At 41.2% G+C, this 22630-nt stretch overlaps 1 protein-coding gene across 3 annotated transcripts; it reads right to left on the bottom strand.

Annotated features, from left to right (window-relative positions):
• Positions 1-50: 50 nt before the first annotated feature.
• LOC134446249 (coiled-coil domain-containing protein 112) lies at positions 51-14476 on the bottom strand. 3 transcript variants are annotated; one of them, XM_063195584.1, is made up of 13 exons: positions 14395-14476; positions 13996-14128; positions 12758-12876; positions 11122-11211; positions 10605-10680; positions 10099-10307; positions 8737-8918; positions 6126-6287; positions 5598-5729; positions 3103-3228; positions 2044-2139; positions 807-925; positions 51-175 (listed from the first exon to the last, which is right to left on the bottom strand). In XM_063195584.1, the coding sequence occupies exons 2-13, from the start codon at positions 14082-14084 to the stop codon at positions 145-147; spliced, it is 1431 nt and encodes a 476-aa protein (XP_063051654.1). In that variant the 5' UTR covers positions 14085-14128; positions 14395-14476; the 3' UTR covers positions 51-144. The 3 variants fall into 3 exon arrangements, with proteins under 3 accessions (XP_063051654.1, XP_063051655.1, XP_063051656.1); XM_063195585.1 differs by having other exon boundaries at positions 13996-14105; positions 14395-14430; XM_063195586.1 differs by lacking the exons at positions 13996-14128; positions 14395-14476 and having other exon boundaries at positions 11122-11263; positions 12758-12808.
• Between the last annotated feature and the right edge of the window lie 8154 nt (positions 14477-22630).

The following is a 22630-nucleotide window of genomic DNA, read 5'->3' as shown; positions in this document are numbered from 1 at the left end:
TATCAGATTCCAAGGTTTCCTTTTAAACAAAGGAATTCACAAACACATCGAACGATTCTCTCTTTTTAATAAAAAAATAATGAATGCATGAAATAAAATAACATCTAGTCAGCAATGTCTATCTTTGTCTCCTACTCCATCGGTTTAAACATCTTGTCGCCAGCTTGGAACTGCCCTAAAAGGATAATCGGAGACAGAAACAAGACACATTATCAACCTGTGTAATGAAGCATCATTCTATCACACAATTAACTATTAGAGTATTAACAATGATGATGAATGATCAACCTAGTCTTCTTCAGTGTACACACACACACACACATTTCCTCCACCATAAATGAATACATTTTCCTGTACACTCATATTTCTCTCTTCATTGCACAAGCACAGGTTGATCAGTTTTAATCCACTGCTTTTTATGTTGTATATAGTATAATATATGATTTATAGACTGGGTATTTGAGTGGAGCTTGATAATCCTAGCCAGGCCCAGCAATAAAAGTCAGCACTGAATTGCTCTTTGAACGTAATTGTCCTCTATTGTTGCAGCCACATTGGACCTTGAAAGGTGTGGCTCATTTATTGTTCTTCATTCTAAAAGAGATGTCTTTCACAGTATTTTTGCTCTTTATGATCGCAAACATTACTGACTGTATTGTCAGAACTCAGTACTGTGAATTCTGTTATGAGTTGTGGGAGCTGTGTGCATGAGCACATGCATGTTCCGGACAAATTTTCTTCGGTAGTGAAATAAGTACATTAGACTAAATCAGTTACAGTCTTGAATATTGAGTGTGTAATGATACCTGTGGAATGGCTGATATACAGGCCCTCCTCCAGTTGGTCCAATGTTCTTCATATGCTCCTCCCACCCTTTGGTTGGTCTCAGAAGCCGACTTTGGTCTCTGGTAATGTGAGCTTCAACCTGTATAACAAGTTGACCAAACATTAAATCTTAAATGGTCCCTCATTATAGAGAACTGTACTTAATTCTTAGATAAAAAAAAGAATATATTTTGTCTACTGGTACAACAAAAGTGTTGGCATAACCAAATTCATCCAACCTTATATTCAGATGAGATGACTGGTATTATCAATGTTACTAACAAATAACAATAAATTCCTACTGTTCGAACCCTTATGATGCTGTAGGCAAAGTATAGGGCTGCAGAACATTAGTACTACATTATCCTTTTGCAACACTGCACTAGTTCATTTTATATTCAGATATCTTATACAAGCATATTTAATTTAGGCATGTTCCAACTGAAACGTATAGCAAATTAAACATCCAGTCCAAGTCCAGGGGCCTATACTACAAAGCTGGTTCAGGATAAGTTAAGGTTTAGTTAAGAGGTAAATCGTCTAATAAAAGAGCCTGGAGTCCTCATTTTCTTACAGGGTGTCTACAGGTTTGACCAAGTCAAAATTAAGACATTTTAAGACTTTTCAATACCATTTTCCAAATAAAATTAAGACCAACTCGCAGCGTTTACAGGTTTTAGCAAGTCAAAATTAAGACATTTTAAGACTTTTCAATACCATTTTCCAAATGAAATTAGGACCACTCGCAAGATCATACACAGGTTCAAATGAAGCACAAAAACCAATTGGTTATTTACATTAATGTAGCCGTTTGAAAACACAAAACTATACACAATGAAACTTTACACTAAATAAAATTCAATAATGAGTTCTAAATTACACTACATGGCTACAACTCCCGATTTCCGTCGCAAAGTTCATCACATGGCTGACATAATTATTTTCCGTCGCAAAGTTCATCAAATGGCTGACATAATTATTCCTCCCTAAATTAAGCTCCACAAATTTAAGACATTTGGGTTGAAAATTTAAGACAAAATAAGACTTTTCAAGGCCTTATTTGGCGTTTTTAACACTTTTTAAGGACCCGCGGCCACCCTGTCTTAAGAATAGCTCTCGCATTAGATGATTTACCTCTTAATTTAAGATGAACTTATCCTGAACTAGCTTTGTAGTATAGGCCCCAGTTGCCTTCAACTAAACTCTTCTGTGTGTTACCTTTTCTTTAAGTTTCTCCAGCTGCTTCTTCCTCTCCAAATCCTGTTCCTCTTTCTGCTGTTTCTGTGATAGCTTTGTTTCCAGCCTGTGTAGATCCTTAAGAAGGACAAAATGGGTGTAAGCCAAATTGCAAATTGATTGACCCTACCATGCCATATTATCTGTAAGTACTGTTTTGTGTTGTTGTAAGTACCCTATGTGTAGCCTGGTTCTTACCAGACCTCTGTGTGTGTGTGTGTGTGTGTGTGTGTGTGTGTGTGTGTGTGTGTGTGTGTGTGTGTGTGTGTGTGTGTGTGTGTCTGCCGCTCCCTGGTGGCGTTCAACACACACGAAGGTCTGGGAGCATGTAGCAAGATTCCATTTCTCCCGTCAAAAAATAATCAGAGCATTTATTGCTTCAATATCAATGGCAGCTTGCATTGAGGAGTCACAGGACACATATACAGTAGACTTTATTGATGCTTTAGAAATCAACATTTTTGAAGGAATTTGTTGATATTGAAGCAATAATAATGTTCATATTATTTTTTTGACTGGAGAAATGGAATCCTGCTACATGCTCCCAGACCTAGTAGTTGAGCTCATGAAGCTGCACGCAACTACAAGTCGGGCAAGAGCCAGGCAACACTATGTGTTATCTAGCCTGTAATATTAGTCAGTAATAACGAGGCAGAAGTAGCACCCACACCAGTGAGCATATTGTCATTCATTCATAAGCATATTGTCTCACATTTACTGTAATGTATCACTCATCTCTCCCTTAGCATTTACATTTTCAGACAGTGTTACAGTACATGGAGCAAAATCAACCGCTGTGCAACATACGTGTACTTCAAATGGACACAATAGTCCAGGTGATGTTCATTTTTCTTTTCTTTTTCTTTTTTTCTTTTTTTTTACTCCAACTCCCATTGTCATTGTGACACAGCACACAAGTGAACACTGCACACTGCACACAACGAAATCCAACCGGCAACCTTTGGGCTACAAGTCTGACGCCCTAACCGCTTACCCATGACTGCCTTTGAAGTGCAGCAATAGCATGTGCTATTAACTCACCCTTTCCTGAAACTGCTGAATGAGCTGGGCCCCAGCCTTCCTTCTCTCCTCAACTTCTGCCCGTTCCCGAGCCGCAGCCTCTGCTAGCCGCTGCTCCGCCTGTTGCTTCTTCTGTCGGACACAGGCCTGTGTAGAAGGAAAGTTTAATTTGTACTTGACACTGCGGGTACGCACTCCAAGTCAGATTTAAAATTCCAGGACTTTTCCATGACTTTCCCTGACCATAATGTAGAATTTCCATGCCCTCTCATAACAGGGAAATAGCCAACATCATGATCAGATGTTTTTTAAAGGGGTCAATTTGTGATTGCCAGTCTTTGAAATTGCCATTTTCAGCAGCCGCCTCCCTTGAATATTTTCTGCGTTCATTATTGTTACACAATTTTGGAGCAGCAAGGAAACCAGCATACATTTGTCAGTTGCAATATTACAGTACACTAGATACTTTTATGTTAGCTGTTAACCTGGGGATTTGTCCGCGACCCCCCCTTTAGTACCTCCGCGACCCCCAGTTTGGGAGCCACTGCTTTACATGATGCAAAATGCATGTAGGGTGCGTGGCCTCAACGGCTCTGCTAAAAAGTGTATGATCCTGATGAGTAAGGAGCAGCATATTACACGTAACTTTATTACTTCCGCCAAGGAGGTTATGTTTTCGGTGGCGTTGGTTTGTCTGTCTGTCTGTTTGTCAGCAGGACAACTCAACAAAGCACTGATTTGGATGAAACTTTATGGACTTGTTGGAAATGACAAAAGGAACAAGTGATTACATTTTGGTGGCGATCCAGAACCAGGATTTTAAAGAAGATTCTTCTGCATTGCTAGCCTAGAAATCTAGACGGCCCTAGTGACCGCAAATTGAATCGCGGGACAGGGCAAATATTGATATTTTTTGATGAATTGATACATTTTGATATTACAATTTCTAACTCCACAAAAAGAAGGCAGACTTAGAAAACTAAAAATAGGGTGTAACATAGTCAAATGTTCTATCAAACAGCTTCCTTGGCGGAGGTCTGCACTCCGAGTGCATTTCTAGTTCACATGTATTTTATTACTTTAGATTTAAGATTATGCTACAATGTGTTTTTCTACCCGCTATATTGACCAGTTTAGAATCCACATCATCACTGGCTGTGCACGCATTGTTGACTCAAATACACACAAACACAAGCAGACAGTGCAGGCCTTAAAGAGAGAAGACCTGCCGTCCTGAAGTGTGTACGTTTGAGAAAATAGAGATCCTGAAAAGTATACTTGTTAAGCTGAGAGGGAAGAGGCTGTTCCAGAAGCATAGGATATGATCAGAGATTCTTTAAATATATAGAGATATGCCACTGTAATAGGTTGCTATGGGCACCAAACATGACCAGGTTCCGGTCTGCCTAAAGGGGCGTGTCATAATACTCCTAGCCATAGACATCATATAGAATACTGTTCTATATGATGTCTATGCTCCTAGCATTGAATAGATCAGTCCTTAGGTCTGCCTAGGTCTGACTAATGGGGGATTCCACCCCCCCCCTTGCAATAATAGAACCCGGAAACAATGGGCCAATGGAACCTCTCTCTCTCTACTCTCTCTGATATGTTTGTGGTTACAAGAAATCAAACGTACCGACTGGAGTGAGGACACCATCGTGAATGCCCATGTCTGTGACACCTACATCATATCTGGAGAACATCGCTTTGCCACTTGGCTAGTTTTTTTTTTTTACAAATGTGCGGTGCATGGTCGATTCTGCTCCAACGATGCGCGTGCTGCCAAATTATGTTATATCTGTGTACAAAACAGGGGTCTATAGATGTCTTTAACATTCAACTTCAACCTTCAACAGCCAGTTTATTCCTATTAATTCCCCAACATTCCAATGGAAAATTTCCAACCTCGAAAATTCCCAGAATTTTGCAACCTTAATTAGAGCATTGCACATGACAAAGGAAACCTTTTTTGGAAAAAAGTTGAACATTCATTAATTCACTGCAAAAACAGAAAGAAGTGTGTGTGTGTTTCTTTTCCTTATTGAACGAGTAAGCATCCACTAATCAGCACCTTCTAAGAAGCGTAGGTGTACCAGGTTGGTCTGTCTTGATTTTAAAGGTGCACTGTGTAAGATTGTGGCCAGAATAGGTATTGAAACTATGCTTATCATTGAAATTGTGCTGCCTACTGCCAAATTTGATCTTTACATGAACATTTACAAAGTAATAAACTAGTATTTACTAGTATGACCAAAGTACAGTAAGTTTTGCAGCTAAAAATGTCTATTTCTGGAAATTCAAAATGGCGGACCTTGGAGAAGATCCCACTTTTCATGTATGAAAAGTGCAATTTTCCCAGTCAAATTGAATACTTAGAATTTGATGGTGGTGAAGTAATAAAGTATTTGTTAAAAAGGTAACATTTGTGACTGGGCATCGTGGGTTCTGGAAATGAACTACTAAAAATATTACCCAGTGCACGGTGCTTTAAAGGGTATTACTTCCCTCTTTACCTGTACTGCCAGCCGCGCCTCCTGCTGCCTCCTGCGCTCCTCCTGCTGCCTCCTCTTCAGCTGCGCCTCCTCCTTTACGCGCCGGTCCTCCTCCTGCTCCTCACGGAGCTGCCGCTGGCTCCTCCACTCCACCTAGTGGTAATGGGCCAGACCATCAGTGCTGGGCAACCTACATTAATTTGTTATGATATAATCCAGTGTCATATTCCATCTCAATTTTGCCCATTTGGCCTAGAAAAGGGACCTCAGCGTCTTCAGAACATTCCGGGTGAATAAGGCGAATGGGTAGGGTGTTGGTCTGTCAGAGGGTTGCAAGTTCTAATCCTACCCTTACCTCTCCCTACTCATCCATGGCTGTGGTACGCACGCACAAACACACACACACACACGTCTCTCTCTCTCTCTCTCTCTCTCTCTCTCTCTCGCTCTCTCTCTCTCTCTCTCACACATGATTAAAAATAGCGATTATGGCTTGTGCAGTCCTGGCAGTAGGGCATATTATATTTTGGATATCAGGAATGGACTAACCAGTCTGGCGGCCGCCTCCTTCTTCTTCTCCTCCTCACTCCGCTGGCGCCGTCTCTGCGCCTCCTCCTCGCGCTGCCACCGCTCGCTGTCCAGCACCTCCTCCCTCTGCTGCAGACGCTCCTCCTTCTCGCGCTCCTTCTCCGTCCTCCATTTGAGGATGGCCTGAGGGATAAGAGACAGTAAAGAATTAGTCGGGTTATAGATAATGTTGTGTCCAAAAGTTATTCAACCACGGTCTCTGTCCTTCCGAATGGTCTGAGCCAAGGATTCAAGGATTTTAATGGGATTATTCCTCATTCATCATACATAGTTGGGTTAGTCCAGTGGTTCTTAACCTGGGGGTGCGGACACCCCCTGGTGGCGCGCCAGAGATTGCAGGGGGTGCACGGAATTGAACAAAATTCTGCTTGCAAGCATTATTTTTAGACCAAATGAAAAACAAATTATGTTTTTATCTCCATGTTAAGTCATTCAGGTATTGATTAATGTCTCGAGCAAGAATCATGGTAATTTATCACCTTAGGGCATACATGTGTAGACGTTTGGGTTGGGGGGGGCTTATCTGGGGCACGCGTAAGGGGATGCTTTAAGAAAAAAAGGTTAAGAACCACTGGGTCAATCATCTCATAATCATATTTTATAACGTAAACCAGACCAGCTGATCTTGAGATGCAGCCACACATAATCTTCCCTCTGATGAGAAATTCTGGAATCTCGGAACACAAAAATCCATTGCAATCTCTTTTTTACCTTCGCCAGAAGGTTATGTTTTGCCCGCCGTGTATTTATCTGTCAATATGTCTGTTTGTTTGTACTTCGTCTAACTCAAACGTCAACAAAACTGAGCCGATTTTTATGAAATTTTGTGGGATGATTGGTCATGACCCAAGGAAGAATCGATTAGTTTTTGGGAGTGATTGGGTCAAAGGTCAAAGGTCAAGGTCAAAATGTTTGTTTGTACTTCCTATAACTCAGACAGAACTGAGCCGATTTTTATGAAATTTAGTGGGATGATTGGTCATGACCAGGGGTGTCAAACTCATTTTGGTCAGGGGGCCGCATACAACCCATGTGGACCTCAAGCGGGCCGCATTAGTAACATAATCGCAAAAAAAAAAAAAAAAAACGTAAAGCAGAGGATTAGTGTTCAGTACTATCACGTTTAAGTGTGTTGAATATGTAGAAAGCAATGCAATACTGATAATCCTATGCAAAAATTCCTTGACTTCATTCATTCATTGCCAACCGTCAATTAATTAAATATGGGACAGTTCATTTTGGCAGGGGGTCTGGGGGTTTTCCCCCATAAAAATTTGTATTTCTTATATGTAATTTCCTGCATTTTCACGCATTCTAACATCCCGTTTCCAGTTTGAGCTTAATAGGAACCAATACAAATCGAATTATATTTATTATTTAATTACAACCAATACCAATACAATACGAATAAGAAGTATTAACATTTTATCTCTATATATGAGGTCTATAATATATGAGCTTTATCAAATGCCTGTTACAGTACAAATTCACTATTTATAATAGAAGTGTGATGTGCACTTTACTACATATATTCAGTGTAACAGAGGGACCATTGGGTTAATGTCATGCATGTCTCGATTTTGCCCCGAGGGCCGTAATTGCGCATTTCGGTTATTTCATTAAAAAAAAAAAAAAGTAAAAAAAAAATATATATATATTTTTTTTTTACATCCGGGCTGGATGGAACCCTCTGGCGGGCCGGATGCGGCCCGCAGGCCGTATGTTTGACACCCCTGGTCATGACCCAAGGAACAATTGATTAGTTTTTGGGAGTGATTGGGTCAAAGGTCAAAGGTCAAGGTCAAGGTCACGAAAAGGTCAAAAACGTACATTGAGCCGATTTTTATGAAATTTAGTGGGATGATTGGTCATGACCCAAGGAACAATCGATTACTTTTTGGGAGTGATTGGGTCAAAGGTCAAAGGTCCAGGTCAAGGTCACGAAAAGGTCAAAAACGTAAATTGAGCCGATTTTTATGAATTTTAGTGGGATGATTGGTCATGACCCAAGGAACAATCAATTACTTTTTGGGAGTGATTGGGTCAAAGGTCAAGGTCAAGGTCACGAAAAGGTCAAAACGTAAATTGAGCCGATTTTTATGACATTTAGTGAGATGATTGGTCATGACCCAAGGAACAACCGACTACTTTTTGGGAGTGATTGGGTCAAAGGTCAAGGTCAAGGTCACGAAAAGGTCAAAAATGTTTTTCTTTGCCAAGCACTATATGCCAGAAGAACGTGTGCATGCTGAATTGAATAAGAGGTCAAGACTGGGCCAAAAATGTAATATTACAATATTCCGGTCCGATTTAAATGAAACTAACACCAAAATTTGGAGAATGTTATGCCCCACACTTTGAAGATGGCCAGAAAAAAATAAGTGGCGTAGGCGAAGGTTTGCGCTCTACCGAGTGCCCATTCTAGTTTAATCATGTGTCACCACATTTGATTTGCATTTGATCTGCAACTTCATTCAATTTGTATTATTCCTATAAATCTACCTATACCTTCAAATGAACACAATTCTTTAATGTAATTTGCTTTCAGTTGAAGTAAAAAAAAAAAAATCACCAGTTTTTTCTTTTCTTGCAGATCCTGGAGCTTCAAGTACCACTCCTCGTGCTGCAGGACCTCCTGTTGGCTTCGGGCTGGGAGGTAGGCCATGGCCTCTCTCAGGTAGGATGGCCTGCCGCCATGCTTTGTCCAAATCTGGAGGAAACTCTGGTGGTCGTACTGGTCCCAGCGGCCATACACTGTAAAAGCATTCAGATTTTTACAAAGCCGTCAAAACATTTTCCACCAACTTTACAATATTGGTATAAAAGCATACAAAATGTCACCAGTGCTACATTTTCAAACTTATCCACTACTGGTTTAATGTTAAACATCCAATACTGTAGTAAATGCTAAGCACATTTTAAAAAATAAATCAAAAGATCCATGCCACTTGCTAATGGGTCATTTCATGTGAAATCAGACACTTTGGGACCCGACCAACACAGATTTCAATCATACTTGCTGTGCCTGTTTAGTAGCAAGGTAGCACCCCAGAACTGCATTCGTGTGAATCTGACACCAATATTGAGGGAGAAACATAGCAAAGGTTTTCTGATTTCTGGTTTTCTGATTTCACGTGAAATGACCCTAATGTTCTTGAACAAGTTGGTACGGAGATTGCATTAAATTAGATTTGATTCAAAGATGAAAGTTCAGAAAACACTGCACACTGCTTAGTGTTCTTTTTTATTTTATTTCTTGGAGCAAACAAGACAAAAAATAACTTTCTGAACTTTCATCTTTGATCAAACCTCACACCTACACCTGTGTTGCTGAGGGCTAGTGCACAAGGACCTGTTGAACTTAGATTCAACTTTGCCATTACACATGTAACGATACAGAGTAACAAAAAGCAGCTCAGCATTGAGTAAGAAAATGCAAAAAGCAGACGTGCATACACACAGAATGTGCAGTGTTAACAGATACGTGCAGTACAGAATAACACCATGTTTACAGTTAGTGCAAGTAGAGGTTGTTATAGATAAGTGTATGAACAGATAGATATGGAGAGATGTGACATAGATACGATCAGATAAGAGAAGAGCAAGAGAGACATCTGTGGCCTACTAGGTGGGGCGTTGGTCTTTGGAGCAGAGAGTTGACCAATAGGAAGAGGGTGTATCCGTACACCTGCATCCATGGCATGGCCCTTAAGGCTTGCCCCACATTGCTCCAGGGACTGTATCCAGCTGTAAGTTACTAAGTATTAACTCCTCAACTGTAAGTCGCTTCGGATGAAAGTGTCAGATACGTGTAATGTATCTTAGACCCATTAGTGACATTTACCAGGCATTTCGGCTAGTGACGAAAAAAGTGAATTTAGAGTCCTAAATGTAATGCAATGCTCAATACAATTGGGGGAAAACGTATACTAACCCCCTGTCTGCTGGAGAAATGCATCGAGGGCCTTCACCTCTGGGGGAACGGCGTCACTCTGAATGGAAGGGGTGACATGCACTTTTCCTGATGGAGCAGTGTGTGGCACAGGCTCTGGCTTGTCGGTGTGAGACCACAGTTCCATCTTCTTTTCAAAAGCAGCAATCTCTTGGCAGCAGACCCTCTCCTCCTTCAGAAGCTCCTCGAAGCTACAGGTCAACAACCATAGAAGGCCGACATCTATGCCCATTAATACTTATAAATTATAATTGAATAATAACAATTTTAAAAACAAACTTTGGCTATGACAAACACATAATTAATTGGCTTTGATTGGTGATGGAACATCACGAAGCAGAGTTAAGCTTAGTACTTCAGGACTTGAACATAGGAGATTTTCTGAAACTGTGTATCCAATGTAGCACAAGAATCATTAGACAGAGATCAGCTAAGGAGAGAAGACTGCACAATAGTTTCACATGTGACATCTACACACTGTTACAAACCTTTGATGCTGATCTAGTTTAAAGGAGTTCATGGCAGTCTCAACTTCGGTCATAATTGCTTGTAATTTCTCAACCACTGAAAACAAAAACAAAAAACACAGGTCAGTGAGCAGGAGGAATCTGACTATAAGCATTCCTTGATATTGCATATGATGTCTGGTGTATTCAATTTTAAATCCTATGTGTAATGTCATTGTACACTAGGCTATATAGAAGACAATAAAGTACACTTGATTTTACTTGACTACTTCTGATTGATCATTTAACCCATTTTGTCCTAAGCCCTTTTTGGGAAAGGGTACCCTCTGCCTATTAAATCCTAAATATCTCGGCCTCCGAAGCACATACAAATATGAAATGAGTTGCATTTAAAAGCTAGGACCCTCGTTTAGCCTTAGAATGTGTTCATTCAGCTCTAACTTACCCACCTTTTTAATCAAACAGCTCCAATCTCAAGAACCTGAATGCAGTGTATGTGTGTTTCCAGGACACAATGGGTTAAAATGTGTCAACTTACGTTCACTGGAGGGTTTTACATCAGTTAGTTGCTCCTGAAATCCTCTGACTCCATGTCTGAGTTTCACCAGCTGTTGCTCCACTTTGATCCCTGAATGTATAAAACAGTTAGATCTTGCTGATAGAACACACTGATGGGTGACCTGAAACCAAAAGACACATTTGCTATTGTTTATAACCAGCTACCTCTATGGCAGAGTAAGTAATCCACACCTCACCTTCAGCCCAGGGTGCCTGTCTCTGGTTAAAGGTGCAATGTGTGGCAGAGTAGGCATTGCATCTATGCTGCTCTTTGAAACTGCTTCCTATTGCAAAAAATGATCTTTTCATGTATATTTACTGATAATAAACTAATATTTACTAGTATGACCAAAGTACAGTACGTTTTGCAGCTAAAAATGTATATTTCTGTAAATTCGAAATGGCGGACAAGGTGAAGATCCACCTTTTCATGTACGAAAAGTCAAATTTTCGGCTGTCATAATGAATATTTTGAATTTGATGGTGGTAAGTGTTCATGAAAAAGGTAACATTTGTAAATGGGCAGCATGAAATCTGTAGTCACTCTGAATGCAAATGTTAAGCATAACTGGCTTCTTGTGATCGGTCGGCTCTCACTGGAGAGCAACTGTCCATGCAGATGGACCAATCATCAAAGTGCTTCACAGGGTCCGCAGGGACCGCTGCACTCGAGAAGCTTGCGATTAGTGGTGCACGGAGATTATGGTTAAAGCAGTGTGTTGGGCAAGATTGCTGGCCATGGTGCTGAAGTAAGCCTGAGAAATACCTATGCGGTAAACATTCTGGAGGTCTGGGTACAGTAGCGCGTCTGAGAGCTCAGGCACTATCTGCAAGGTCCGAGCGGAAAACCTTGGCCAGTGATGGTGAGAGAGCAATGGAGCAAGGTGAACCGGAGAGGACGCGAGGGCAGAACGCGATGACGCATTGATGGAACATTGCTGAAAGGGAGGCGAGCGGGGAGGTGGTGGGTGCGAGTGAGAAAACAGGTTTTGATAGGATTATGCATGATGGTATTCACTGTGTTTTTTTGTTTTGTTTTGGTTAACTTTTTGGTGCTCTGCAGCACGGAAAGAAAGTAAAAGACCCATCGTGATTGTGAGACTGCACACAAAGACATTGCTTTTATGCCTCATCCACAGAGGCGCATCTTGCCACCAGGCTAGGCAGGCAGCCGCTTGGGGCCCCCAAGCCCCTGGATGGTGAAACACAGCTCACACTTTGCTAAAGAAGTGGCACATTTCGCTTGGGGCCCCAGCTGAACCTAGAATCGCCTCTGCTCATCCATGTAAGGGGGCAGCAAAACTGGCAACGCATGGGAGTGTGGGAGTAGTACCATGCTCAAGGTACCTCAGTCATGGAGAAAAATAAGGGTGCTGAATTTTCAATTCTTAATCTCAATGACATTTACTTAGACCAATCACCATTGCTTCTAACATGATGTGGATCACCAGTTGTTACAGATCCAGATAGCATGCCACATCAGCAAACCTCAAGCTTAAGTTACAAGTATGGCGCCTCACCACTTACCCATGTAATTATTAGTTGTGCAGAGTTGGACATGGAAGGGGTAACACTGTCACATCAGTACAGCAAATGTTTATGAATGACAAACTTACGATCATTGTTCAGGTTGTGTTTCAATTTTTCATCCAAATCCTTCACAGCTGAAAAATAATCACCCTGTCCATTCTTCCAGTGGATTTTAAGCCACCCATCTCTCTCATGTTTCTCCACCCTGGAATTAAAAATAATGAGACAATACATAAAAAGGGCAAGTTCTATAATTTTCCACACACACACACACACACACACACACACACACACACACACACAGACACACACAGACACACACAGACACACACACACACGTTGCTGTTTATCATGCCTGTCATTGAGTTGCACCTGTGTATGAAATGCGCTATACAAATAAACTTGCCTTGCCTTGCCTAATAATATAAATTATTATTTATTAATTCTCACAAAGCTGCTATTAAGTGACTATGTCAGATTTGTCACATAGGACACTACTGAAAATGCACAACAATACCTCTTTTATGTTCTCTATGTCTCTTGTTGTCCAGTAGCCTAGTCTTACTAGTCTATGTATTGTATGGGTACTGTAGGCTAAGTGTACTGCCTGTGTCTATAAGTTACCTAAAGTATGCCTATGTCTGCATGGGAAAAAGTAATCTTTGTATGACCAGTGCATTTTGACAATAAAGACAATAAAGCTGACTTGACTTGAATGCAAATAGATCATGTCCTGAGGTGAGCCATGCACACAGTGTCCTGTGTGCTTATTATGCCCTAGTCTGTTGGTGTTGCACAACTGTTGGTGTAGGCCAGTGGTTCTCAAAGTGTGGTCCGGGGACCACTGGTGGTCCACGACAGAGCTCAAGTGGTCCGCAAAGGGATTTCTACTCTTCCGATACAAGCTAGCAGAAGACTATATATGTAACACATTATTACAAAGCCAAACATGTCTGAAGTCATATTTTCACCACAATAAGACAGGCTTGTAAATGTGAATGAAAAGTAAGTGATATGCATCAACATTAGTGCTGAAATAGCACCGCCAACTGTCAATTCAGTTGTCAGGTGGTCCCTGGACATTTTTTTGGGAGACAGAGTGGTCCTCAGTCTGAAAAAGTTTGAGAAACACTGGTGTAGGCCTAAGATTTGGAACATGTTTTAAGTAGGCCTTGATTTAAAAATCTCATTCGACTGCATCAACAATCATGCAAACAGAGAGTGCCAATTCTGTCACTGACAAATGACTAACTTTACCCTTGATATTTAATTAAGTGGTGCGATGTTGATCATGTGCAATGAATTGTAGAAATGATATACTTACAGCTTTTTTAAACGCTCGACTTCTTGGATAAATATCTTCGATGTACCATCATCCAACGTCTTCACACAATCTCCACCAGAAGTCATCATAGTTCTTCGGATAAATTAAGCCTACAGGTTCGCGTCGAGGTGTACTGTCATATTTAATCATTTGTAGAGGTCATATATTCGGATTCTCCTATTAATTTGGCTATCGATAGGTTATGAAATTTTAGGCTAGTGGGATGATGAGCATGTTTAAAAAGTTCCTCTCCGTCTCAAGCCAACACTGCTACGTTTTCCAAATTTTATCAGAATATCGAAACAACCTTGCCCATACTCTTTGTATGAACTAGCTAGATAATCTGTTGAATGAATGAAGAAACTGGGAACTATAGCCTACACTAACAATATAGCCTACCTGTCTATGTTTGTTAGAAACGGGCAGTTGTTAAGGCAGCCATGTTTACCTCTTGATGAGTCCGGAGTAGATTCAGGCAGGGGGCGGGGCGGGGCGGATGGAGGAGGGTGCGTTGCGGGGGCGGGTCATGAAGTACGCTCTTTGGGCGGGTGCAGACACAGGTTGCTACAACGTATCAAAATGTTTCATTGAAACAGAACAAATTAATCAAACTAATGTAACATCCATATTAAAGGCATGACGGAGGGGGAACTTATACGTTTATGTAGTTCCCAATACATGGTTCTGTTTCGAACTCAGACGTCTCACTCACTAATCTCAGTGACTAGCCTACACAGACGAAACTTGAGCTGTTCATCACGTTCTCCAAACCTCACGCTAGTCTGTGAGCATGGTGGTCTCAGACTACCGGGGCAAGTTCTGTGGAGCACACCGGGTCATGGGTAAACAAGGGACAGCTGTGAAAATGATAGTTGCCAGCACAGGGCCACTGACTGCTTTTGGTGCAGGCCCAGGACAAAATCATCTGAAATTGCCCCCTACCCATTACATGCTATGAGAACCCAATTCTGGGCCCAATTTCTCCCTGGGGCCCGGGACAACTGACCCCTTTGTGTCCCCCCCCCCCCCCCCCCATCGGCTTCCCTGGCTGCCCTCAGTTAGCTTATGTCAAGGTAACTGACACATCTGACACATCATCAACAGTTAGTCCACGGGCCAGGTGAGATGTCGGTACCACTCAGAGGGGCAAAGGTTGCTTATATTTTTTGAAAAGATACATGTCTGAAGTTAACATTTTTGTATGATAACCCTTCTGGAAGTACAGCCAAGTTAGGGTTATCAGCCGTTAAAGTAACACCCCCCCATCAAAAATAAAGGTTTTTAAGATGGGTGCCTGTCTTTCTACTGGCCCTTGTTTAAGACATATAGGGATGGTTAATTTTGTTATGTGTGGTATCGTTGCGAAGGGGAGACTCTGAGCTTTCATCCGACACCTCTTGAGAACATTTTGGTTAAGTATAGCCCTCCCTGCAGCTCTTCAAACATTTACTCAGACACATTTTTTTTCCATTTTCGCCGATACCATCTCTTGTCTTTTCATACTGTGGCATCAGGGAGCATCAGAAAGACCTATTTTAAACTCTAAAATATTGTCTTGAGTATCAGGAATCTGAAAATGTATCCTTTCACTATGTTATCCCATGTTTAGGGGGTGATTTTCAGTCTTGTATGAGGCATGTTATTTTTTTCAAAACACAGTTTTACCATTTTCTCATAAAGTTCAGGAAGCAATACCTCTAGGTGCATTTTGCAGTTGGTTGTCATAGCTTGTTATATACCATATGAAAGCTTGGAGTGGGTCGCATATTCATATATTATCATATATTTGGTGTACCTGTTTGCAGAGCAATGTTAACTAGGCAAATCATTTTCCATAACCAGTATCAATGATATAGTTTCTCAGTGATTCCATTGTGTCATATGGTGTCTGAATCCTGACTACTTGTCCTAAAATCAATGTTGTTATGCGCCCAGAGGTTGTATACCAGAAATATATGTGATAATGTCCCCTATGATATTAGTCTTGCAACTGAAATCATAGCAATTGTATATAAACACAACATAAACTCATTCCTTAACTTGTCCCTTTTTAGTAGTCTTTAGTAGTAGAAAGTGAAGTGAAAGTTCAACTAGTTAACTCCTACATCTATTCACATTGTGACACAGCCCGCCACAACACACTACACACTGTGCACATGACACACACCAAAATTGCATTTATGCCTCACCCGTGCAAGGGGGCAGCCCCCAAAGGGCATCCGAAAGGCAGCAGTGCAGCGGGACGGTACCATAATTGGGGTGCCTCAGTCATGGAAGAGGATGGTGGAGAGCACTGGTTAATTAATCCCCCCACTAACCTGGCGGGTCCTGAGTGCAGTTGCACACTTGCAGGAGGAGATAAGTGCTGCACACTCTCGAGTTGTCACATTAAAAACTTGTTTATTTAATTGGAGAATTTGCGGCACTTCTCTCCTCCTGGAGGCCTTGGTCGTACCACATGTATCATGATTTACAGCAACATTTAAAAACCCTCTGCAAGAACATTTGATTTGAGGTGAAGATCATGAAGAGGTTTGCAAAGGAAGAGTGGGGTACAATGTCATCAGAGCTTTGCAAAGACAGCACAAGTTCTGAACTTCATACTGCTGCAACAACTACTACACCATGCCACCGATGAAGCAACATGCATACATGTACTGTATTCACATGTGTTGGTGTACCAACTGAGCAACTGCAGCTCACTTTCCAGGCATACACTGATACCCATCCCTAGACCCAAGCAGCAGTAATGAACAATGGAGTGGAGTGAAGTAGAGTAGAGAACTGTATGGTACAGTAGAGTATAGTTCAGTAGAGTACAGTGCATTACAATAGGAGACCATGCTGAGCATTGACCTCTATGAACCTGGTAGTCACAGTAGATGTAATGGGTTTGTTATTACCCTGCTACTCTACATGTGCTAATGTCACAATAGCACAGAACCTCATATCACACTGAATAGTACTCCCTGCACATGCACTGTAAATGTAGAGAGTAGGACCAACTGTGGCATTCATACAGTTACATAAGAGCCATGTTACACATACTATAACAGCACATGGGGCAGTTGTGGCGTAGTGGTTCAGGAGATGGACATCAGATCAGAGGGTTGCAGGTTGAAATCCCACCTGTATACTGACTCATGCATAAAACTGTATACTGTATACTACATACCACTTTAGAAAGAAAAAATGCATACACAAAGAAGATGTGCACTTACCTGCTACTTAGGTACACCTTGCTGGGCTGGTACTGGGCTGGGTACTGGGCTGTAGCCTACCCCTTTTTCAATAAGAAGCCATTTAACTGCCTGCAACAACGTTCAAGTAGACTGGGGCATTGTAATGATGCTTGATTGGTACAAAGGGGCCCAACGTGTGCCAAGAAAACATCCCCTGCTGAAATTATATTTTTGTCTTCTGAATGGTCAGTATACAGTCCTCACCAGTAGTATTTGGGTGCACAATTACAATGACAGCTTCCAAACATGTTTTTCATTCATCAATGAGCTTTTTGTACTTTTCTGATGGTATTGTCCCTCACTCTTCCTTTGCAATATGTTCAACTTCTTCATGATCTTCAACTGTTATATCACAGACAGTTTTTACATTTTGCTATAAATCATGACACCTCTGATACAGTCTAGGTCTCCAATACCAGATGCAACAAAGCCCTGCTGCCTGTTCAAATCACTACCCAAGACTGAAGTTGGCCTTTAGGTTTGTAGATGATAGACCTGCTGGATTTCCTGCAAGAGGGCCTGTCTGGGAACACCAGATGTGTCATTATTGACTAAACAAAACCACTAAATGAAGAGCATCTCAAAAGGGCATGGACCGCTAGATAGGGCACCAGACTGCCGCCTCTCTCTCTCGCCAATCCTTTCCTGTCACAAAATGAGCCATAAAAGACCAAAAAAAGAGGCCTAGGCCACTAGAGGACATCTAATTGAAAGTAACAAAGAACTGTTTTTCATCAAATTACATTTTAAGTTCAGTACTTTTTTTGAACTACTTTACCTGTACTTGAGCAGATTTTGGATGAGTACATGACTTTTACTTACCCCTCGAGTAAGATTTAAGAAAGATAGGCCTACGCTCACTTGAGTACAACTTCAACTCTTTTCCCATCTCTTCTGCTAAGCACATGTAAAATTAAGATACATGTATGTCTGACATGTAGTAACCAAACATTTTTAAGTCATATTTAACATGACACAATATGTCTACAAAAGTTGACACGATATGTTTAAAGGCCTATTGTATTTCTCACACATTTGCTATGATTTCGGTTGGTAGACTAACATCAAATGGGCCATTATCACATATGTTGCAGATGTTGTATATAACCTCTTGATGTATTGCATCACAACACTGATATTAGGACAAGTAGTCAGGATTCACGTATCATTACACAATGGAATCGCTGAGAAACTGTATCATTGATGCTGGTTGGTAAGGAAAATGCTTTACCTGCGTTGCCAAGCAAATAGGTACAGCAAAATATATCATAATATCCCATACACTGCAAACTCCAAGCTTTTATATGGTGTATAATGAGCTATGATAACCAATTGCAGAATGGCCCTAGAAGCGTTGCCAGTTTACCACTACATGGAACTGATAGAGTAGTGTGGGGTCATGTACAATGCAGTGTAAAAAAGAAAAGTGGAGTGGGAGTCAGATATATTACGGTTACCACTCAAATTCATCTTCAAGGTTGAAACGTCTTGAGGTATTTTGGACATATAATGATAATGAAGTTTCAGTCATAACAACAAATTGGCAACCGTTGCTATGCAAATAGGTTACTATGCTAATAGGTACACCAAATACATGGTCATATCTGTATACTATACAATCCAAGCTTTCATATGATATACAGGGTCGCTGACAGCCTTGGCTGGGCCTGGGACAAAGACATCGGAAAGGGCCCCAAATTCAATACATACAATGTAATAAGGATCAAATTCTGGGCCCCCTCTGTCCCTGGGCCCGGGACAAGACATCCCTTTGTCCCCCCCTGTCGGCTTCCTTGATGATATATAACAAGCTATGATAACCAACTGCAGAATGTCTCAAAAAGGCCTGACTATACGAGACATTAGCACACAAAAAAAACAGCAACAAAAAAGTGGCATGCCTGATACAAGACTGAAAATCACCCCCTAAAAATGGGATAACATAGTGAAAGGATATATTTTCAGATTCCTGATACTCAAGACAATATTTTAGAGTTTTAAATAGGTTTCTCTGATGCTCCCTGATGCCACAGTATGAAAAGACAAGAGATGATATCGGCGAAAATTTAAAAAAATGTGTCTGAGTAAATGTTTGAAACGCTGCAGGGAGGGCTATACTTAACCAAAATGTTCTCGAAAGGTGTCGGATGAAAGCTCAGAGTCTCCCCTTCGCAACGATACCACACATAACAAAATTAACCATCCCTATATGTCTTAAACAAGGGCCAGTAGAAAGACAGGCACCCATCTTAAAAACCTTTATTTTTGATGGGGGGGTGTTACTTTAGCGGCTGATAACCCTAACTTGGCTGTACTTCCAGAAGGGTTATCATACAAAAATGTTAACTTCAGACATGTATCTTTTCAAAAAATATAAGCAACCTTTGCCCCTCTGAGTGGTACCGACATCTCACCTGGCCCGTGGACTAAGTTGAATGGTTGCAAAAGTGGAATTGGATAGGCCTACTTGCAGTTTGTTTGTTTGTTTCTTTCTTTCTTTCTTTCTTTCTTTCTTTCTTTCTTTCTTTATTATGCTCATGGGATTTCATCCACTGACACAATCACCTGTAAGCTGGTTGAACTTCTAGGGCCTCGAACCTTTTGCCTCCCCTTGTTGAGGCCCCCTTCGCTCCATTGACAAGGGTATTTCAGGCTAATTCAGGCCACTCCAGCGGGTGTCCTCTGATAATTTACGTGAATTACAAGCTGATGTCTGGCAGCACTAACTGTGTAGGCTATCATATAGCCTACAGTTACTGCCAACCCCAGCTCACTAGAAACCACCTGTGGTGGGGACACGAGAAGAATGACAACAACGTGTCATATGGTCCTCTGCTTTCAGTAGAACTAGCACCGCCAGTGTTGGGTAAGAGCAGTGCAAACTGCTCGGCTCAGGCTCAAACTCATGACCTCACATCGGCACTGGGTTATATCGTAAAAACAGATGTACTAAGCAGAACATTTAGGTTATTGGGTAAATTCTTGTAGTTACTACTGAGATGCTAAGAGGGATATTTCGATGCCTAACAACTGTCACATCAATATGATGTTGGGCATATTGAGTTGGGTTGATGTAAATAAACAAAAGTCTGGGCGAATTGTGTGTGTGTGTGTGTGTGTGTGTGTGTGTGTGTGTGTGTGTGTGTGTGTGTGTGTGTGTGTGTGTGTGTGTGTGTGTGTGTGTGTGTGTGTGTGTGTGTGTAAAAACTTACAAAGGTCCTGTGAAGACGTGCTTTAATCAGGATTTCCTGGAAATAACCAAGTTAGTACAGGTAGTAATAATCTCCTCTGCAGAGCTGCCTCATGTGCTCTGTATATCAAAAAGGACATACACGTAACCTACAGTGTATTGCAAAAGTGAGTACAACATTTCTGCAGATTGTGAAGCATATCTTCCTGGGACAACAGTAAAGTAGGACTACAGTAAATAAATTAAAATTTGACAACATGAGCAGTTGCCAGCGTATAGCTCTTCACTTGAAATAATTCAAAATACTTAATGTCTCAACTTCTGGCAACAAAAGTGAGTACACCCCTATATGAAATATGGAGATGGTCATGGTCTGCTTCAGCATGTCAGTACATTTTTACATGCATGTTTCTTTTGGTAAACTTTAGTTTCCCTATGTCGGTATCATTCATGCAGCACCAAACCATTCCAGTCACTTCCGTGCTCGACTGTATGCAAGACACACTTGTCTTTGCACTACTTTACTTATCCTACTTGGTTACGGCCACGCATGCTAGACACAATCTAAAACAAATTTGGTTGTCTTGGTCTCATCAAACCATGGTTCCAGCAATCCAAGTCCATATCCAGAGTCTTGCTTCTGGACTAGCTCTACAGCAATGCAGACCAATTTGATGCAATATGCCACTCTTGGTCTGAACGCTGACAGGCTCGCCTCTGCATCAATGGGCCACTGGAAGCAGCCATTTGCCTGTTTTCCAGACAACCTTTCAAAGTGACCGTGAGCTTGTGTACCAACTGCTCTGAGTGAAACATGTCCTGCTAAACTGCAGCCAAGTTTGAAGGTGTACCTCGGCCTTGCCCTTGGCCATCTTTATGCAGAGGAATTTTGTCAGATCTTTACAGGGTGCTTTGCAATGAGGTGCCATGTTGATCTTTCAGTGACCAGTTGGGAGTGTGAAAGATTTAATATCACTTTTGACACACCTACCTATTGAAATCCAGGACCTTGAATGCTAACAAGTCACATGATACTTGGGAGGGAAAATGACTGCTCATTTTGGACATTTTCACTTTGGGGTGAACTCACACTTGTTGACAGTAATTAAGAGGTGGGGAAACTGAGTCACCCTGAGTTCCCCCCACTTCAAGCACTAATGGTTCAGGCATTAAAGGATGAATATTGAGTTAGTTTGAATGAACAATACATTTAGGCCTACACACAGAGTTCAAGAGAGTCCTTATGCTCAAGCCCTCAGCAACTCAGGTGCAGGTGTGAGGCGGTGAAAGTTGGTTCGCTGCAGGAAATACAATAAGTAAAAAGAACAATAGTGTGCAGTGTTCTCTGAACTTTCATCTTTAAATAAATTTACTCTGTTTATAAGGTGTGCACCAACTACTTTTCGTTGTGCCAAAGTTTAATTTCCTTATGTTGTCCGATAGGGCCTATACCTAAACATCTGCAGAAATGTGAGTAGCCTAGATTAGCCTACTCACTTCTGACATCAATGTAACTAATACCTAGTTGGACTATAATCATTTATCACACTAATTAATGCTTCAGCCACAATACGTTATCAAAGAAACGGCTGAAAAGGGGGCTTGGGAATGCTGGTGATGATGCATTGTTTGTGGTGATGTTCCCTCAGGAAATGGCTGATAGCAACGGCTGCTATAGATAGCATCCTGTGGCGCTGTTCCCAGTTTCCCAACCGCAGTCATGTACTGCACCTAAACTCTCACATGAATACATGATTACATGAAAGAGAAAACAACGTTACAATTTGCATTTGAGGTTTGTTGTCTTCTGACACAGCAGGTGTTATGAACTCCGAAAATCCTTAATGTGCACAGGTGACACAAAATCAAAGAGTTAGGTTGCTTTTTATGTAGCCGTGTTGTGACCTTATATCACTGCTTGGCTGTTTTATTTTGTAAACCTGTTGTTACTTTGCATATACTTGTCACTGGTGTCAGGTGGCTAATAATCACCATGGACTATTTATTTAAAACTAAAAAAACAAAACAGTTACTGTTGTCAATTCACAGATTCCAAGCACAGAACACAAACACTTTCAATACTGTTAAAACTAAACGTAACCAAAAGAAACTAGACAGTAGGATGTTGCGGTGCATTATTTAGAGAGTATAACCAACATCCATTTCTATAGTGTTGAAGTCATCTCTTAAGTGTTGAATTAAT

The sequence above is a fragment of the Engraulis encrasicolus genome, chromosome 3 (assembly GCF_034702125.1).
Source record: "Engraulis encrasicolus isolate BLACKSEA-1 chromosome 3, IST_EnEncr_1.0, whole genome shotgun sequence".
Taxonomy (NCBI): Eukaryota; Metazoa; Chordata; class Actinopteri; order Clupeiformes; family Engraulidae; genus Engraulis; species Engraulis encrasicolus.
This window is presented reverse-complemented; position numbering and strand designations above follow the sequence as displayed.